At 31.0% G+C, this 17,876-nt stretch overlaps 3 protein-coding genes across 4 annotated transcripts; 1 reads left to right on the forward strand and 2 right to left on the reverse strand.

The window, feature by feature from the left end:
- Positions 1-886: 886 nt before the first annotated feature.
- LOC113847773 (UPF0587 protein C1orf123 homolog) lies at positions 887-3,298 on the reverse strand. The gene is made up of 4 exons (XM_027477046.1): positions 3,112-3,298; positions 2,877-2,984; positions 1,859-2,026; positions 887-1,308 (listed from the first exon to the last, which is right to left on the reverse strand). The coding sequence occupies exons 1-4, from the start codon at positions 3,211-3,213 to the stop codon at positions 1,186-1,188; spliced, it is 501 nt and encodes a 166-aa protein (XP_027332847.1). The 5' UTR covers positions 3,214-3,298; the 3' UTR covers positions 887-1,185.
- A 1,764-nt stretch (positions 3,299-5,062) lies between these two features.
- LOC113848439 lies at positions 5,063-9,397 on the forward strand. The gene is made up of 7 exons (XM_027477951.1): positions 5,063-5,209; positions 5,843-5,929; positions 6,053-6,367; positions 6,883-7,044; positions 7,877-7,930; positions 8,114-8,260; positions 9,020-9,397. Exons 1-7 carry the CDS (start codon positions 5,063-5,065, stop codon positions 9,395-9,397), a joined length of 1,290 nt encoding a protein of 429 aa, XP_027333752.1.
- Positions 9,398-10,480: 1,083 nt separating this feature from the next.
- Positions 10,481-16,117, reverse strand: LOC113846234 (protein HEADING DATE 3B-like). Of its 2 annotated transcripts, none has more exons than XM_027474262.1 (4): positions 15,735-16,117; positions 14,238-15,097; positions 12,201-12,252; positions 10,481-12,070 (listed from the first exon to the last, which is right to left on the reverse strand). In XM_027474262.1, exons 1-4 carry the CDS (start codon positions 15,924-15,926, stop codon positions 11,093-11,095), a joined length of 2,082 nt encoding a protein of 693 aa, XP_027330063.1. In that variant the 5' UTR covers positions 15,927-16,117; the 3' UTR covers positions 10,481-11,092. The 2 variants fall into 2 exon arrangements, with proteins under 2 accessions (XP_027330063.1, XP_027330064.1); XM_027474263.1 differs by having other exon boundaries at positions 10,778-12,070; positions 14,238-14,962; positions 15,735-16,102.
- Between the last annotated feature and the right edge of the window lie 1,759 nt (positions 16,118-17,876).

Genomic DNA, 17,876 nt, shown 5'->3' on the forward strand with positions numbered 1-17,876 from the left:
TTATTTTTCTTGCAAATACCACCCGAGTTAGGACTTCCGTGCGATTCTAGCAATTTCAGCCCATTGCGTTTCTATTAAGTTTCAACATATCAGATTATTCGATTCCAAAAATGAAATTACAATTTGAGATATACTTTACGACAAATTTGTCTAATAGGCTTAAAAATTCATGAATCCTATCGAGGCAATGCAGTGGACAAGATTGACAGCCAATAACAACATTTTACATAAAAATTGGTTTTGTATGCGATGGATATTTTACAACTATTTCTGAAATGTTAAAAGAAATAAGTTCTATAATTAAACAACAGAAAAAACGATATAAGTTCTACACTGACTAGATAAAGAGTAAAAAAAACATATTTTTATTATTTAAACAACAAAAATCCAATTTCATCTATAATTTTTTTTCATACATAAGACAAATGCCCAAACGAAAAAAGGCCAATACACAAGAATGAAAAACTCAGTTAGAGAATAAAACTCATAATTTTAATTAAAACAAATATCATTTGAAAATAAAAAATAAATTTAAATTACTGTTTATTTAATAAAATATTTTTAAAATAACTACTTTTATCATAATGTAACAATAAAATTTATTTGAACAAGCTAATTTTTTTTTTTTAATAAGCTATATCCAAAATCTTACCAAAACAAACTGAAAACATTCTGAGACCAGAACAAAGAACCCCAGCTCAGACCTCACGGGCAGAAATAGAGCACAAATCTCGCATCTATGCTGGAAAAAAGGCATTGAAAAAAAAAATGCTAACAACGCACTCACTAATTCAATCTCACTAAAATTTATTAAAAATTATATAAATATAAAAAAGAAACATTAATTTAGGAGTGAAAAAAAAGAAAGTCCCATATAATTTTTATAATTTTTAATAAAATTTAATCAACAGTAAGAAAATGTAGTACAGGTGGTGTGTTGCTAGCATTTTTCTTAAAAAAATATACATTTCAAAACATGAAATGAAAAGTGAACTTTCTTCAATCACTTGGAACTTGGAAGGTGTCTTTTCTCCTCTTCAAGAAATACAACAGGCTTAACATGTAATGTTAGAAGATCCCACAAATTTCTTGCATAATTATGATGTAAGAGCTCATAAGCCCATCCAAAAGAGAACAGACAAATTTATACACCAACAAAATATTCAAACAGCAAACTAGTTCTCTCTATTTCACCACATCAAAAGTAGCTCGAAGATTGGATATCATGACAGGACACTCTCCCTTCTCATCATATTCGGCAAATTCTCCACTTGACAAGTCAACATTCTCAAACTTGGTTCCCTGCAGCTACAAAAGTACAACTTCTCTTGATTAGAGATACCAATATGTCTAGCGTGTTAAAAATATTTAAAATCAGTTGAGTGAAATCTAGAATTAGAGGATAGATATTACAACCAACAAATAAAAAAGTACCTTAGACAAAAAGACGGGGAAGAGAATTACGAAGAAGGCATTACAAATGAAAAAAGAAGAAAGCTAATACCTAAAGCTGGAGGAAGGATGTTTCAACACCAGGAAAATCATAGTACAACTTTCACATGATATTTGATTCTAGAGGGCAAAGAGTGGCCGAATGTCTCGCAAATCTCACCATAATTTGGACTTACAAATTGTGAAAAATGAAAACTATTTTGATTTGAGTTCATGGGTAAACTTTTTGGACTAGATTCTCAACATTGACACAAGGGAGATTATTGGCTCCAATAGAGAAAAGTGGGTATATGAGCTATTTACAATATTCAGTTTATATACCACCAACATTGAACAATCAGAAGAGATAAGATAAAATAGGATGCCAAAAATAATGAAAATATGGCACAAAAAAACAGAAACTCACCGACTCAACTTTCCATCCACTACCGAATACAAAATCTACTAGATCATAGCCCCTGCAGTCAAATAACATCAACGGAGCATACTTCCCCGATTCACTCATTTCCTGAGTGAGTGGTTTACCTCTGCCTTGGATCATTGTCACAGTACCGTCCCTGCCACAAAATTTGCACTGCATACCAAATAAAGCACATTAAGAAACCAACATCTGCAGGAACAAACAGCTTGAAGAATCTCACGTGAACGAAAATACAGCATCTACTTATTGTTTAAAATTATGCATCGGAATTATACAACATTTCCAGAATTCTCCCTCTTATGTAAGAGACAGAACATAACTACATAAGCAAATGGCTAAGCGTGGTAAATGAATAGAATTCTTCTTAATTGTAACATATAAGGAAGCTTACAAATTTACAAGTCAGATTGGTAAAACCTAATTTCAGTTATATAACTGCAACAAAAGAATGAGCTTCATTTCCTTCGAATTTCTGCCGTGAACTTAAGTTATTCTACCAAGTAGAAAAACAATTTGATGGAACCATAACAGTAAAGATTGCAAATAAAGAGAAATGCTAACAACACACACTCTAACATACTCTTTCAAACACAATTTTTATTATTAGCTAAAATTGATTGAAAATCACAAAAAATATGCAAATCACACTTCTAATATAATGATTATCCCTTATGCTTTTGTAATTCTAATAAATTTCAGCCAGTAACTAAAATTGTGTTAAAATGTGTGTTTGAGAGTGTGTCTCTAGCCCTTTTTGTGCAAATAATATATTGGATAAAATTCGCCTTTCTTTTCTTTCTACAACATAAATCTCTAAATTATAAAACTAAGCGCATAGCATTTAACTATCAAATTAGTCCCTAACGCTATTAATTCAGATAGTAATTTGAACTAAGAAATATATATATTTGAGGGATTTGTTAATTGAAAAATCAAAATATGTGATTGACGAAACGCAAAGGCTAAAATAGGTTAGGATTAAGGGAAGAAGAAAAGAGATTGCCTTTTGAATGAGATGAGTGGTGCCCTTGCCAACGGGGAGAGGAACGGTGTCGTTTAAAGAAACACAGGTTTCCCTTTGGCTCAGTTCTCCGCATCTTCCGCACTTCAACTACGGGGACGATGAGGAAAAGAAAATTTAAAATAAATAAAATAATAATAATAATAATCAAATTGAAGATTTTGATTTTGATTTTGATGGAGAGAGGAGAATGCGAAGCAGAAGAGAGAAATGAGACCTTGAAGAAGTATGAGAAGTTGGGGTCATCACAACCACCTTGAGGTTCGAGATTGGTTAGGTTCTCAAGCTCTGCGCTGATCGTCAGCATCAAGTTCACCATTTTTTCTTTGCGTCGACCGCAAGCTCTCTCTCTCTCTCTCTCTCTCTCTGCAACAGTGACACCTTTGCTGTGAGAATTCAGATGCTATCGAGAAGAGTTTATTATTATTTATGTTTCGTTGAGTTTTTCTTTTTAATTTACATTTTATACTTTTACAATTTCACATTTTCTAATACATAATACTTGTTTTCAATGTCCTAATTTTTTAATTAAAATTTGTTTAATACTAATAACCTGCACAATAAAAAATAGCATTTATATTTTATTAGATGAGGAATAAAAAAAAACAAAAAAAAGATACAATGAAATAGATATATTGTTTGAATTTTAAATAAAACTCATAAAAACTATTTTATATACAATAGAAATGAGTTTTATTTTTATCTTTCTTTTTTTAATTTGAATCTTTTTACTTAAGTATGTTATTGATCTTTAAAAATATTATTAAATTCAGTTTTAGTTCCTCTATTTTTTTACTGTTTAGCTATTTTATTGTAAATCACAAGATCTTTTACATTAGCAACATATTTTATCATATTATTTGCATTTTTTTAATTATTATTATTGTTGTTGTTATTATTATAATTTTTTTGGTTTTTATAAATAGTAATCGAATTGGTTTTAATCTGTGTAATTCTGTTATGGTTCAAGTACTCCAAATTATAATATTTTATTCTAATATATTTATTAACCAGTAACTATTAATCATATATGGGGACTTACATTTTATAAAGGTGGAAATATCTCTTTATGAAGAATGGGCCATGCAACCGGAAAAAACAACGAATGGACCAAGCTAACGTAAAGAGAAAAGAATGGGCTAAGCTACACATTTTTTAATTTGATCCATGAGTATCTCAATTGTGTTTTTTGTAAATGCATAAAGTGAAAAAATAAAAGTTTATTTATCATTGAATTAAATTAAAATATTTTTTAAAATATAATTTACTTTAAATTAGTGCTAGATAAACCCTTATTTTCTTTTTTACTTTAAAAAAAAAGTCAAATCTACCTTTTGTATCATGAAAATTAAAGTCAGTTGTAAGTTAATTGACAGCCTGCTTGGCAAGAGTCCGGAATTGATTTCGTAGGAATAAAAAAAACGATTACTTCCGTCCAACGTGCATTGAAATGCAGAAATAAACAATTTCGATAATATATTTTCATTAAAAAAATAAATTTTTAAATATCAAATGTTAAGGAAAACAAGCTAATATTATTGCTCATGCAATTGATTATAGGTGTGAGTTTATATAAAATTTAAAACATACTAATATTTCAAAAGTAATTCTTTATCTTTTAAATTAATTTTTGAAAGTCCATTAATTTAATTCCCTGGTTACTCTCCAAGCTGGCCCCTATAGGGGATCGCTTAAGGCATCAGCAATATGCTCTCTCTTATGTAAATCAATTCTTTTAATGTAATTTTAAAATAATTAAATTCAAGTTTAATTCAATCTATTCCTAAATATGAAAATTTCTAATCTAGAAAAAAATATTAACCTTTCTTTTCTTTGAGTTATCAAAAAGTTTTTCTTTTTTGGTTGGGTGGGGAGGTGGCTGATAAATGAAGCATGCAATTGCATGTCAATGATCAAGTCAAGATGTAAACAGAACTTGAATGACATATAGACGGTAACTCATGCACACGTCGCTAGGTTCTAGCTAACTTATAGTTAAGCAATGTCTAGAATTCATGACTTCGTGTTATCAATAAATGCCATGTTTTCAATGTTTTTCAACATATCTTTGTCTTCCATTTTAGTTTTGTGATCTACTGTTTTGTATCTTCGATAGATTAGTTCTTTTTAATTAAATTTGAATGGGAAAGGTGTTGCGCTTTCTAGTAATGGGATCCACATTCTTCATTCTCATGGGGCTGGCAGTTACAGTTTATAGTTTAGTGGACCATGATGGCTCGTTCCCAAGACAGAAGATTTTGGAAGTTGAGAGAAAATTAAAGCATCTTAGAAGGCATTCTTTGAAAACTATTGAGGTAAAGTTTTCTTAATCATAATTTTCTTGAAGATAAAATTCAGATGCAATGTTATAGATGTTTTTAGTATTATTATCCAATTAAAATTGAACTGCCACCTCAGTAACGTGCATAAAGCTTTAATGTTGACTTTTTTTTAATTTAAATTATCAAAGTAAAACTTCAATCTTAATTGGAGAACATTTACAATTGATGCAAATGCAATTTTTTTTAAAAATAAATTTAACTCCATTTTGGAGGATTTTTTATATATATTTAAATGATATTAGAAAGTACGTTTCTTTATTTAAACAGCAAAAGAAACAAGCAGATATTCATAATTGTAGTCACAATGTGATTGTAGAGACTGCAAAAACTTTGATATTATGACTATAATTATAGTAGTGAATCACAATTTAGAACATTGTCAGATGTTGGATCATTAATGGAAATACTCTACTCTCTATATTGGCATCTAATCAGTCTTGTATATGGTGACCAATTTGATCAATGAAAATAATTGGAAATTAGATATGTAAGAAATTATAAATTTAATATAATAAGTATTATTTTTGAATAAAATTTATTATTTTTAAATGCTGGTTAACAATATCCTTAATGCTATGCTTAATAAATTTTCTTTCTTGCCTGTAGAGTGAAGACGGGGATGTCATTGACTGCATTGATATTAAAAAGCAGCCAGCCTTTGATCATCCTGCACTGACAGGTCACAAAATTCAGGTGAGTGCCATTTGATTCTTTGCTTACCATGATTTTTGGGTGATAAATAGCTTGCTAGACTAATTACGCTTTATTCTTTTTTGTCCATTCAACTAATCTGTGAACACGTGTGTATTAAATCAGATGGTTCCCACTTATAATTCAGCTAAGGAGGACACAATAGCAGAGACCAGGACTAGAACCAGAAATAAAGCAAAGGATGCCAAAATGAAGAAGCAGAGGGCTGAAGAGTCTTCTCTGACTGTGACTTCCCAAGTGTGGCAAAGAAGTGGAAGCTGTCCGGAGGGAACAATACCTGTTCGAAGAATACAAAAGAGAGACTTGCTCAAGGCTCATTCCATTGAAGACTATGGAAGGAAGAAGCCAAGCTTCTCTCACCATTATGTTGGTCAACTTAATGAGAATCTTGAATCCTTTGTAACACTACAAAATCATTCTGTAAGTCTGTTATATTATAGACACTTCTGAATAAACAAACTTGTTTAATTATTTTATGATTAAATGAGGAGTTTTTATAAGTTTAATTAAATAAGTCAAAAGATTTTGTTTTAATAAGATTTTCTATTATATTTATTGAAATATTCTTTTAAATAATGTCATATATCACTTTTGTAAGTTTAAAAAACTCTTTAAACACTTCCTATATAGAGAAATGTCTGTTTAATAAATGTATAACACACTTTCTATTATACAGTAAAGTCTCTCATGATATAACTAACAAAGAGTGAGATAGGGTTATATAATGGGATCAACATGAAATTTTGTCTAATGCTAATAAATAATGTATTACAAGGAGGGTGGCAAATAATAAGATGGTTATAATTTTGCTGTATGTATATGTATAGCTAACTTTTCCATGTTTTTGAGCATGGCCATAAAACTAAAGTGTATTTTTCTTGTACTTGTTGGAAGAGCTAACTTGCTTCCGTTGATTTGATATCTACGTGAAACAGAAGGCAATATTGTTTACAGATGGGTACCGTTACCTGGGAGGTAAAGGAGACATTCTAGTATTCAACCCTCCCGTTGAAAACGACGATGAGTACAGCACTTCCCAAGTATCTCTTTTAACTGGGCCTTACAATGACTTTGAATGTGTTGAAGCTGGATGGGCGGTAAGGACCTTACATTACTCGGAAAGAGGAACAAATTTAGCTAATTTTTAAAATTGATTGATAACAAGATAGAAACATTAACTTACAATTGCAAGAAATAGTAAGATTTAAGTAATTTATATAGTTTTTAATAAATTTTAGTAAATAATTAAAAATGTGTTAAAAAAGAGTATGTTAATTAGAATTCTGACATTCCTCTCTTAGAAACTATTGTTCGATACCGCCTGGAGGCATATATTGAAACTTATATAAATTACAACTGATAAAATAGTTCAAATCCATCCAACAAAATTGAGGAATTGTGTTTTAAATTTTAAGTTCAAATTAAATTTAAAATTTTAATCTAATTTGATTAAATTGGTATGAAAAAAAAGAGAAACTTTTGGTTAAGTTTAGACATTATTTTGTGAGCCCAAAATTAATTTTAATTTTTTAACTTAACATGTTATCCACCATTGGTGAATTCAAATGGGCCTGATATCTTATTTTAAAATAGAGAAAAAATAGTTATTGAATAATATGACATAATAGAAAAAACAAACAAAATGACTGACAAAAAGGAAAATAGACAAGATGAGAGTTATTAAATGAAAAATAATGTTACTATAGTGTTTATCAGAATAATTTGTGTACATAATTATTACTTAAATGCAAAGTTATGGAAACACCTTTGCATGACAGAAGCCTTCCAACTTGAAGTATCTTTTTCTGAATGCTCTAGTAGCCTCCTGCTTGAACCTGAAGTTAAATATATCCTTGCACGAGTTTAAATGTTTAAATCTTTTCACCTTTATACGTGTCATTATATCTATGTTTGATAAACTTGTTCCAGGTCAATCCCAGTGTGTATGGAGATAGGCAGACTCGGTTATTTGTATATTGGACGGTAAGTTTGCAATTACATCAACCTTGGGACATAAAAAAGAGGGAACCAAAATTTGTGAATTACTAATCCTTAATTTAAATAATACGTGTATGATACATATATGGTGTATGGGTTCATTGTCAAATTTGATTAATTTGTTCTACTTTTTGGGTCCTAATAATTTCGAAACTCCAATTTTTGCAGGCTGATGGTTCAAAGAGAACGGGTTGCTTTGATCTGACTTGTCCTGGGTTTGTTCAGACTAGCAATGAAATTGCCTTGGGTGCTGCAATTTATCCAATATCGATTCCTGGTGATCTTTCATACCAAATAACTATTTACATCTATAAGGTGGGTAGCAAGTTTGGTAACAATTGATTTAAGACGATATTTTCTACATTTTCTTAAATTTCGAAGGGAGGAATGGAAGGTTTATATAATAGTAACCTTACTTTTAAAAATTTTAAACGTAAGAATCTTTCTATAAACATTTTTATATTTTCTCAGGGAGAGAGGGTAACGAAACCTAAAATAATTGGAGAGTTAAGAAATATAGATTTTTGGTATTTTGTTGAACTATTGTGTATATTAACTATGAGGCTTATGCATGACACTTTAAATATGCATTTTTATAATTCTTTTACCTATTTTTTTTAAAATTTATTAGTTAAATTTTTTTAAAAGTTTATTACAAACATTTATATGATCTTGAATTTTTTTTTTCAACTTTTTTTGTTTTTTAGTCTTTTTCTGATAGTTACGGGTTTTTTTTTAATATAAATTTACAATTATATTTATATTGACTTTATTTTAAATAATTAATACTCATTACGTTAAGTATAAAATAATCTAACATATTTTACTAATAATTATTGAAATATAACAATATATGCTTTTTTTTGTATTTTTTAAGTATAAAATGACCCATCCTTGTTTTTTAAAATATAATTTCTTGTAATTTAAAATTATTAATTTCTGTTAATTTTATAATTATATTATGCTGCGCGTAGTATGGTTTTCAATCCGTGTTGTGTGTTCAAACTCTATATAAATGATCGTTTCTCTAAAATAAGGATTTTTAATTTTCTTTATGATTTTCATTTACATTAGGACCCCATTACCAATAATTGGTGGGTGCAATATGGTGAGAAGACCAACATAGGCTATTGGCCACCCGAGTTATTTGACACCATATGCTATAATGCGCAATCTGTGGAGTGGGGGGGTGAAGTTTATAGCACAACCGTTGGGCACACTCCTCACACTGCAACGCAAATGGGTAATGGGCAATTTGCTTCAGTTCCTTTTGGTTCGTCATCTATAACAAGGATGAGAATTCATGACAATGCTGAAGCCTTGAAGATCCCTGAATGGGTTTCTGATTTCTCAGACGAATATAACTGCTACGATGTTCGGTACGTTGACGATTATGTTGAAGATCCTGAGTTCTATTATGGAGGGCCAGGTAGAAATCCAAAGTGCCCTTGATCATTAAATAATGAGTACCAATTACAACTTAGAAGTTAGAACGAATAGTAAAGAGAGAGAAGTTCTTGCTTCTGTTATCCTTTTGAAAGGTTTCCTGACTTTTTATATATTTTACCAAGCATCTTTAACTAAACTATATAAATTAAAAAAATAATTAAGGTGAATTAATTTTCTTGATTTATAAAAGAGTATTATAACAAAATAATTATATCCTTATTTGATATCTTTGAAGGTAGCTCGATTATCAATATGTACTTTTATTGATTTTAATTTAAAATCTCACTAACTCTATTTATTAAAGAAAAAAAATATTATGAATATTTTATAGAAACTATAAATAAAACATATTACTAAACCTTTGGACTATATCTAATAAAAAGGATGAAAAGAAATATTTACCAACTCATATAAATTAAAGATTTCATTAACTTCAACTCTTAAGATAAGTTTAAGGACTCAAAAATGTGATAAATATTTAAAAAAAAATTAATTTACTCTGTATGATCCTTTTTATAAAAAGCAAATAACTAATTCACCAAAATTAATAAAAGTAAATTATATGTCATAAATTTTTAGTGTACTCCAATAATATCCATATTAATAAAAGTTAAATTGATAATTCATACATTATATGAATAAATACATTCATTTATACGAACAATGGATAAGGATTAAGGATTTTGATAATATAAATCCTATTATAAATGAGAATATAAAAAAAATTAACAATTAATACATCTAAAATTGAGTTTTTATTTTTTTTATATTTATAACAAAAAATAAACAGTGATAATTGTATTTTATAAATAAAACAAAAAATATTATTTTAAAATGCTTAAAATTAATATTCATCATGAATTAAATACCAAACAAAAAATAGTCACCCACACCCACATTCTAATTATTTTCTACCTATAATGAGTTAACAACAGGGACTCTGGGTGCGAGAGAACTTAAAATAAAACAATTATTTTCTCCAAAATAATTTATCTCACTTGCGCACTTAATCTTAATTTTTCAATCTTACATAAACGATAATATATAATCAAAATAAAGTATTTTAACCTTTAACCTCGATTAGCTATGAACAACAAATGATAAATTAGATACTAAGCAAGCTGTATAAACAAGTTTTGGACCATAAAACAAACAAAGAAAACTGTAAACAACTGTAGAGGCCTGATTTTTCACTCTTAATTTACATCGATATTATGCTCTATCTTCCAGTGTCAAACTCTGGTTTTGCAATCTAATGGAATGAATCAAAATAGTGAAGAAATACACACAAGGGTCAAAACTCAACCCCTCTCTCTCATGGGATGAAGAGCATCCCACACTTAGTAAGTCAATTCCAACGGCAAAATGAAAACATCATTGTACAAGGAGACAACATACACTAATATTACATTTTATCAATTTTAACATCCCATATAATATCTACATACGAATATGGTGTAATCAAGACACAACCAAAGGGAAAGGTAACAACAGCTCGATACATATTGTCATACAACAAGTACAAGAACTAAACGCACTATACAAAGAGCGTGTCTGGTTCAGCGTCAAAAGCATATTTATGTGCGTTTATTTTCCTGATGCTACACTATGTTGTGTTGAAATGAACGTGCGTCATGTATAAAACCTGAACCAAACACGCAAAAACTCAACCCTGAAGTTCCACATCCGCAAACAGCATCAGGCTAAATCATACTGTTTTCTCTCTTCCTGAATCGATCGAAAAATTCTAGCTGCAGATTCTGTTGCAGAATTTCGGTTATGTGGCACGACTTTGATTACTTGAGTTTGGTGTCTGGTTTCAAGAGACTGAAGGAAAAGAGAATGTGCATCAACACTTGCTTCAGAAAGTTTCCTTTCTCTGATTCCTTGTGCCATTTCACTTGGACTACTTGCTGGGCTCCCCTGTAGCTCTCTTCCTTTTGACACCTGAAATTTCTGTGTTTCATTCCTCTGAATTCGCAAGTTAGATGAGCTTTGATTATGATGAGTATTGAAATTGGCTCCCTCTACAGATGCATGAGCATTTTGACCATGAGAACCCTGTGCAGCAAACCGGTTCACCTGTTCAACCGCTGATCCTGATGCTGCTTGATTCATTACCGGCATGCCATAGGGAGGGAAGCAGGCATGACTGCCTGGAGGAACGAACTGTGGAACCTGATGAGAAGCTGGGATTCCATAAGCAGGGTTCATGAAAGTAGCACCAAAAGGTACTTGTCCAAATGGTCCTCCCTGCATTGTTCCTGTGAATCCAGGCCCAGGATATGGCTTGTAGACGAGCCCTTCAGAAGCAGACATAACAGGAATTAACCACTGGTGTCCTGGTGACTGATTGAAACACCAGGGACTCGTTCTATTATCAGTAGTTTCATTTGCCTGCTGCGGATTTCCAGGAAAAGGGGTGTGATTTGTAAGGTGGCTACCATTTTTCCGGGATGAAAAGGATGTTTTTTTCCCAACTGCATTCTCGGCAGAACATTCCGTTTTATGGTTTGGCTTTTCAGAATCATTTTGCCGCTTATGATTTTGTTGCTGAGGTTCAACAACAACTTCCAATGCAAGGCTTTTAGGAGTAGATCCTTTCCGAGGAAAATTTCCAATGAAAGCACCATCTTCAAGCAAAATATCCGGTGATGCAGCAATCAGCTGTTGGACCTGTTTAAATTAGAAGAATTATTAAAGTGCGATTGTGTATGAACAGACTTGAAAGGTTGATGTCCAAGTCTGTGTGTGAGAAAATTTGACATGCTTCCCACTTTGGACCCGCACAAGAGATCATTTTTACCTTTATCAGCCTGTGCAATTCAAACACTTGGACTGCAAACACTCTCTGTTGACTGTAGAGAGGAATGGGAGTTCAATCAAGAAATTTACACAATACTCATCCAATGTAAAATTGAGACAGATAAAATCAACATAAAATGGAACATGATGCATTTGGAACTAGAAATGATAATGTCGAATGGACTTTTATAAATCATATAATCAATACCTACCAAAATAAAAGGATCTCCAATCACATCAGGTAAGAAGTCAATTCAGCCAAATATCTACCATTATAGAACTCAGACGTATCATATTTTCTCAACCATCTTAACATGACTCTTTTAGGAGGATTGAAATACATAAACAATATACAAATATTGCAACTGTAGCTGTTTTATAACAGATAATGTGCCTATTCAGGTCATAGATTTCTACAACTCAAAAGCTTGCTCACGTCATATAAAAGAATTTAGCTCCTTTTAAGTAAGCATGTGTGAGGATAAGGTGAAAGCTCTTCTAAAGTAAAAGTAATTTAACACACTTTCATCTTTCTGACTTCAAAGGAACAAAATCCAGTTTAGTATGGTAAAAGCTCAGAGAGAAAAACAAATTATATATTCAGATGAAATATTTAAGCTATTTCGTCATTTCTGGTTCTAGATAAAGACCAGACTCAACCAGAAAGCATTGAGCATGCAATCAACTATGGTTACTTTTTTTCTGGGCATATGTACATCAAATCATATAATATATGTCTAATCCATTTGCACAACTATTAGATGCGAGAACATGCCACAGCTAAATAACTACAGGCTATAGCAACAAGTATATTAAACTACTATTATAAAGAAAAATCCCAACACAATCCCTGAGGGTATGTTTGGGAGTTGAGTTTTGGAGGAAAAAGGAGGAGAGGACAGGTTTTTTATTTTCAATAAATATTTTTTAATTTGATATTTTTTTTAAAATAAAGGAAATACAAGGATAGATCAGTATACATGTGTAAATCTTTTGTTTATTTTTGTAAACATTATATAACTCTCTTAATTTTAAAATAAAAACATTTGTCCTTCCTTTCTAAAACTCAAATCCCAAAAATATCCTAAATGCCTCGAGACACAGAAAATTAAGGCACTACAAAATGGAGGAAGAAGGAAGGAAAAAAAAAAAAAAACCCTTTTGTCATAACATCTATTAATGATTCATCAAGTTATCTTTTACTCTCTAAATGTCCCTACCATACTCCCTGGGGTTATCCTGCATTACTTGGTCCCCTTCTTAGCCCAAGTCTTTCAGTGCAGTAAGGGCAAGCACTATAGTAAGGAAACTTGCCCGAGCGGTCACATGGAGAACCGAGTAAGAGGAAAACCAAGACAGGAATATATCAAATAGTGAATCATGAGATGATCTGCTGTCACAAGGATCCCCCTTCAACATAGTACAATATTTTAAGACTCCTCACCACCCTGTTGTAAGACGATCCAGTACCCACCATTAACTCATTATTTAGGACTTTGAACAAAAAAAGGAAAAACAATTAAAATGGGACCCCAAGATGATCATATTTTCTTCCTTCAAAGCTGCATTTACAACTCCTCAAATGAAATCCAAATATCCAGGCCATTTGCCTAGGATAGCTACAATGCGTACAAGAAACTACTGCAGCTCTACATTTTTAAACACAGGAGAAAGGTAAATACCAGTAGTAAGGGGCTGTAGGGTAAAACTTTGACATATTTTCATACCACACCTCATATCCAAATCAAATATGCATGCAAAATAAGAAAGGGATCAAACTAAGGATAATCAATTTGGGTGGACAAATCAACCTAAGGGTTTTTTATTCCAAAATTCTGCAAAAATGAACATAGAAAACAAGTTATGACTTTGTTTACAAGACAAAATCATTAAGTTTTATAATATTTACAAAACTCAAAAGTTACAAGTATCATGCAGCTGAAACATATAAGAGAATTCACTTATCATAAATCAGTATAGGGATTGAAGTTAGAGATCACCACTGTATCGCATGCTACTGACAGTCAACAAGACTTACTTGGCAATTTCTCGTCGTGCTTTCCAGAACCGTTTTTGACCTATTATGCCTACAACATCATCAGGAGAAACTTTCAGGCATGATATTTTTTTTACAATGGAAACCTTGGAAAAGTCACCACTTTCTTCTAAATTTTCCTTCTGTATTGGGCTGCCAGACCCGGTGTCATGATATTCAGCGTCATTGGATGCCTCAAGTAGACTGGTTTGGTTTGCTGTGGCACAAAAGCAGCCTTTTGGTACAAGGGCATTTTCATTATCCATATCCCTTGTAGAGAGATCATTTCCCCGATCAATTTCTTTGTATTGGGACCCATCTACATACTCCTGCTGTAAGCAAGCATCATCCTGACATCTTATATTTGGCACGGAACAATCTTGATCCTCTTGATTTGGAAACACTTTGGCTTGCATCACTTGATCTTCAATTTCTCCACTTGCTTTGTTTTTAACAGACATTATAGGTTGCTGTCTACTTGAACTTACTTTTGGGTGCCCTTGATTCTCACTTCTCACATCTTTTCTCATACCAACGAGGGGGGAGCCAAATTGTGTTGGACTTGGATCCTTGTCAGCATCATTTTGCAGTGAAACTGAAGAACAGAAATTCCTAGTGCCCAAAGGAGTGAATTTTTTTTTATTGAAACTCTCCAGTGTTTTGTCATTAGACTGACCAGCCCTCGATTGAATATATACACAAAAGTCATCTTCGTCCACTTTTTTTCTCTGTTCAAGTTGCATAAATGAAGTGTTAGAGCTTCCTCCATCAGATTGGCCAGAAATATAACTTTCGGCTCGACAAGTGGGTGTTTGTGAAGGCAAACGAACAGGGAAGATATAATTTCTCTCACGGCCATTCCCCTGAAAATACGTATATTCGTCTGAGATATGCATAAAGTCAATCACAAACCTTCACCAAACAGCTTAAAGTTTTGGGAGAGTTACTAGTAAACATCAGAACAGATCCCTCACAATAGAACAGTAAGTAGTTTAATTGTTGCTGCATCATTCTTCTAAATAAAATTTGAATTTCAGAACTTGATTAAAAAAAGGGCATGTATAGAACCTTTCATGGTCTTTCTTCTGTAAAAACTTAAAAGACATTGCAAGAGTTGGTGCTTGACAATATCTTAATCTACAGTCTACACGCACATAGAGAGAACATAAAGAGAGACTTATAAAATAAGAAAACAATGGTTAACACACAACTCAGACCCTAAAATTTTTTGTCCATACAAATTAGTCCTTTGGTTGATAAAATTATTCACAAGTTGACACTTTTGCTGAACAATTTGTGAAGAGAAATTTTTACAGGGAAATTGCTACATTAGGCACCAAATGGTATATTAACTCAAACAACAAAATCCTAGGTAGACAATTTAAGCTGCTAAATTTCTGGTCCCATGCTAAAACCAACTAAAAACAAGCACAAACTTTTCAAGATTAAAAATTTAAAAACTAAAACTGGCTTATAAAAAGAAACAAAACCAAAACTTACTCGGGTTGAGGATGGTGGTTGAGAAAGTATGTTAGAAGAAGAATTTGGGTTGAACCTTTGAGAAGGAATACTAAACTGTTCATAGAGAGCCATCTTATTCCTAGGTGGTGCTCGTGGTCCTCCTTTCTCTGTATCATTCACATGTAACCTTGGGAACATCGGCCCCTTCTCTTCTTCCTTCCCTCTCTTCATCCTCGCCCTTCTTTTTCGATCTTAAATTACAATACCCAGATGAAGTAAACTGAAGTCCTAAGAGGAGGAACAGTTGACGGGAAGAAAAATAATGGGCAACGACAGCAGAAAAGTACGGGGAACGAAACAGGAGAGTTAGGGATTCTCAGACAAGGTCTCTCCGAGCTGAGAGAAGAAAAAAGTGCGGTCTTGTGGGGCCCACTACAACATCTATCTACACTTGTTTAGATTTTCTTGTTCATATTGTTTTTTTTTCTTCCTTTTTCTGACTAATTATTACCTTTTGTATGTAATGACTAAGTTTTATTTATTACTTGTTTTTTTGTACTTTAGAATAAAATAAAACACTTTTGTTAACTGGTTTTAGGAAGACCGTTCAATATCTTAGGTTCAGATTATTTTTAAATTGAATAAAATTATTTTTAAGTTATTAAATTTGTTTGATTTAAGATTGAATAATATTGGTTTAATAAAATTTAAAATTATTACATTAGAAGTTACGAAAATTAGTTTTAATAAATGAATAAACAAGGTTTAAACGTAGTTAAACTATGAACTTGAGTCAATTTAAAAAGTTTTTTATTAAAACATATGCCACTTAACTGAAACTAATCATAAGTGTTTATTAAAATGAACACCAATGTTCAAGGAATAAATTTTTCTTTTTTTATTTGTTTATTTTTTTAAGTAAAAAAACATTTTTTATTTTAACAAATATTTTTAAACATTCACTGAATGGTGGGGATAACAGTTTTTTGCTGGTTTGTGATTATCAAGCTTTATATAACAGGTATGGTAAAAATGTTTTGACCCTTTTTTGATAAACTTACTTAAAATAAGTAAGAAATGTACTTTAAAATAATTAATAAGATGTTAGATTTTTAAGCACATGTTTAAACTAATTAATTTTTTAAATATATACATTTTATAATAATTCACTAAAAAATACTTGCACAGATATGCATCAATTATATTTGAATAAACATTCACTTTAAGTCATAAAATATACACAAATAATAATAAGTCTTTAAAATTGTAAATTTAAAAATATAGTATTCAAAATTAATAAACGTCAATCACTTTTGTTACTTATAAGATATTATGGTATTGATTTATCACGTTAAGTAAAACTTGCATTATAAAAATGACTTGTAAAAGTTCTCTTCTCTATATATTTATATATCAATATCATTTTATTCTTTTCAACACAATACTCAATCAATGATACATATGGTGACAGCGAAATTGGGACAACATTTTTAAGCACTTGCTAGGATTGTGAATTCCCCCTCGTGACATTTCCTTATATACTTTACCAAAACTATGGATGCCAATAACCCAACTCTCATCAAAATTGTTTCTAGCCTCTAGAGTTATGATGAAAGGAATGTGATACTCAAATTTTGAAGCAGCACTTGTTGTTGTGCCATTAGAATATTTACTTCCCATGGTGTGAGAAGTTCCATAATTGATTGATAAGGGAATCCATGTTTTTGAATACCTTGTCTTTCTAAAGGTCTTCTTTTGTTGTATATTACAAACAAAATTTCAATCAAGATCATTGTACTAGATGCTCCAATACTCACACCCACTATCATTCCAACTTTCTTAGAATTTGAACAAGTAGTACTCATGACAGACACAATAATTAATTAAGACTACTCATAAAGTTATTTACTTTATGATCTCTAGCCCATTTGAAATAACATTAGAATAATCTATATTCAAAGCATAAGGGCTAATAGTTAGAGTTCGCTGAAGTTAAAGTTTATGTTTTGAAAAAGAAAAATTATGATTCAAATTAGAGTTTTCAAAATAAACAACTTACATTAAAAAAATATTGTAAAACAACGTTGTTTTTAGTTTATCACTTAACGTGATAACTGAACAATCTTTTATCTATTTTTAATACTTCCTAACGTAGAGAGTTAAAATAATTAATATTTACTA

The sequence above is a fragment of the Abrus precatorius genome, unplaced genomic scaffold, assembly GCF_003935025.1.
Source record: "Abrus precatorius isolate BTA unplaced genomic scaffold, Abrus_2018 Scaffold8, whole genome shotgun sequence".
Classification (NCBI taxonomy): domain Eukaryota; kingdom Viridiplantae; phylum Streptophyta; class Magnoliopsida; order Fabales; family Fabaceae; genus Abrus; species Abrus precatorius.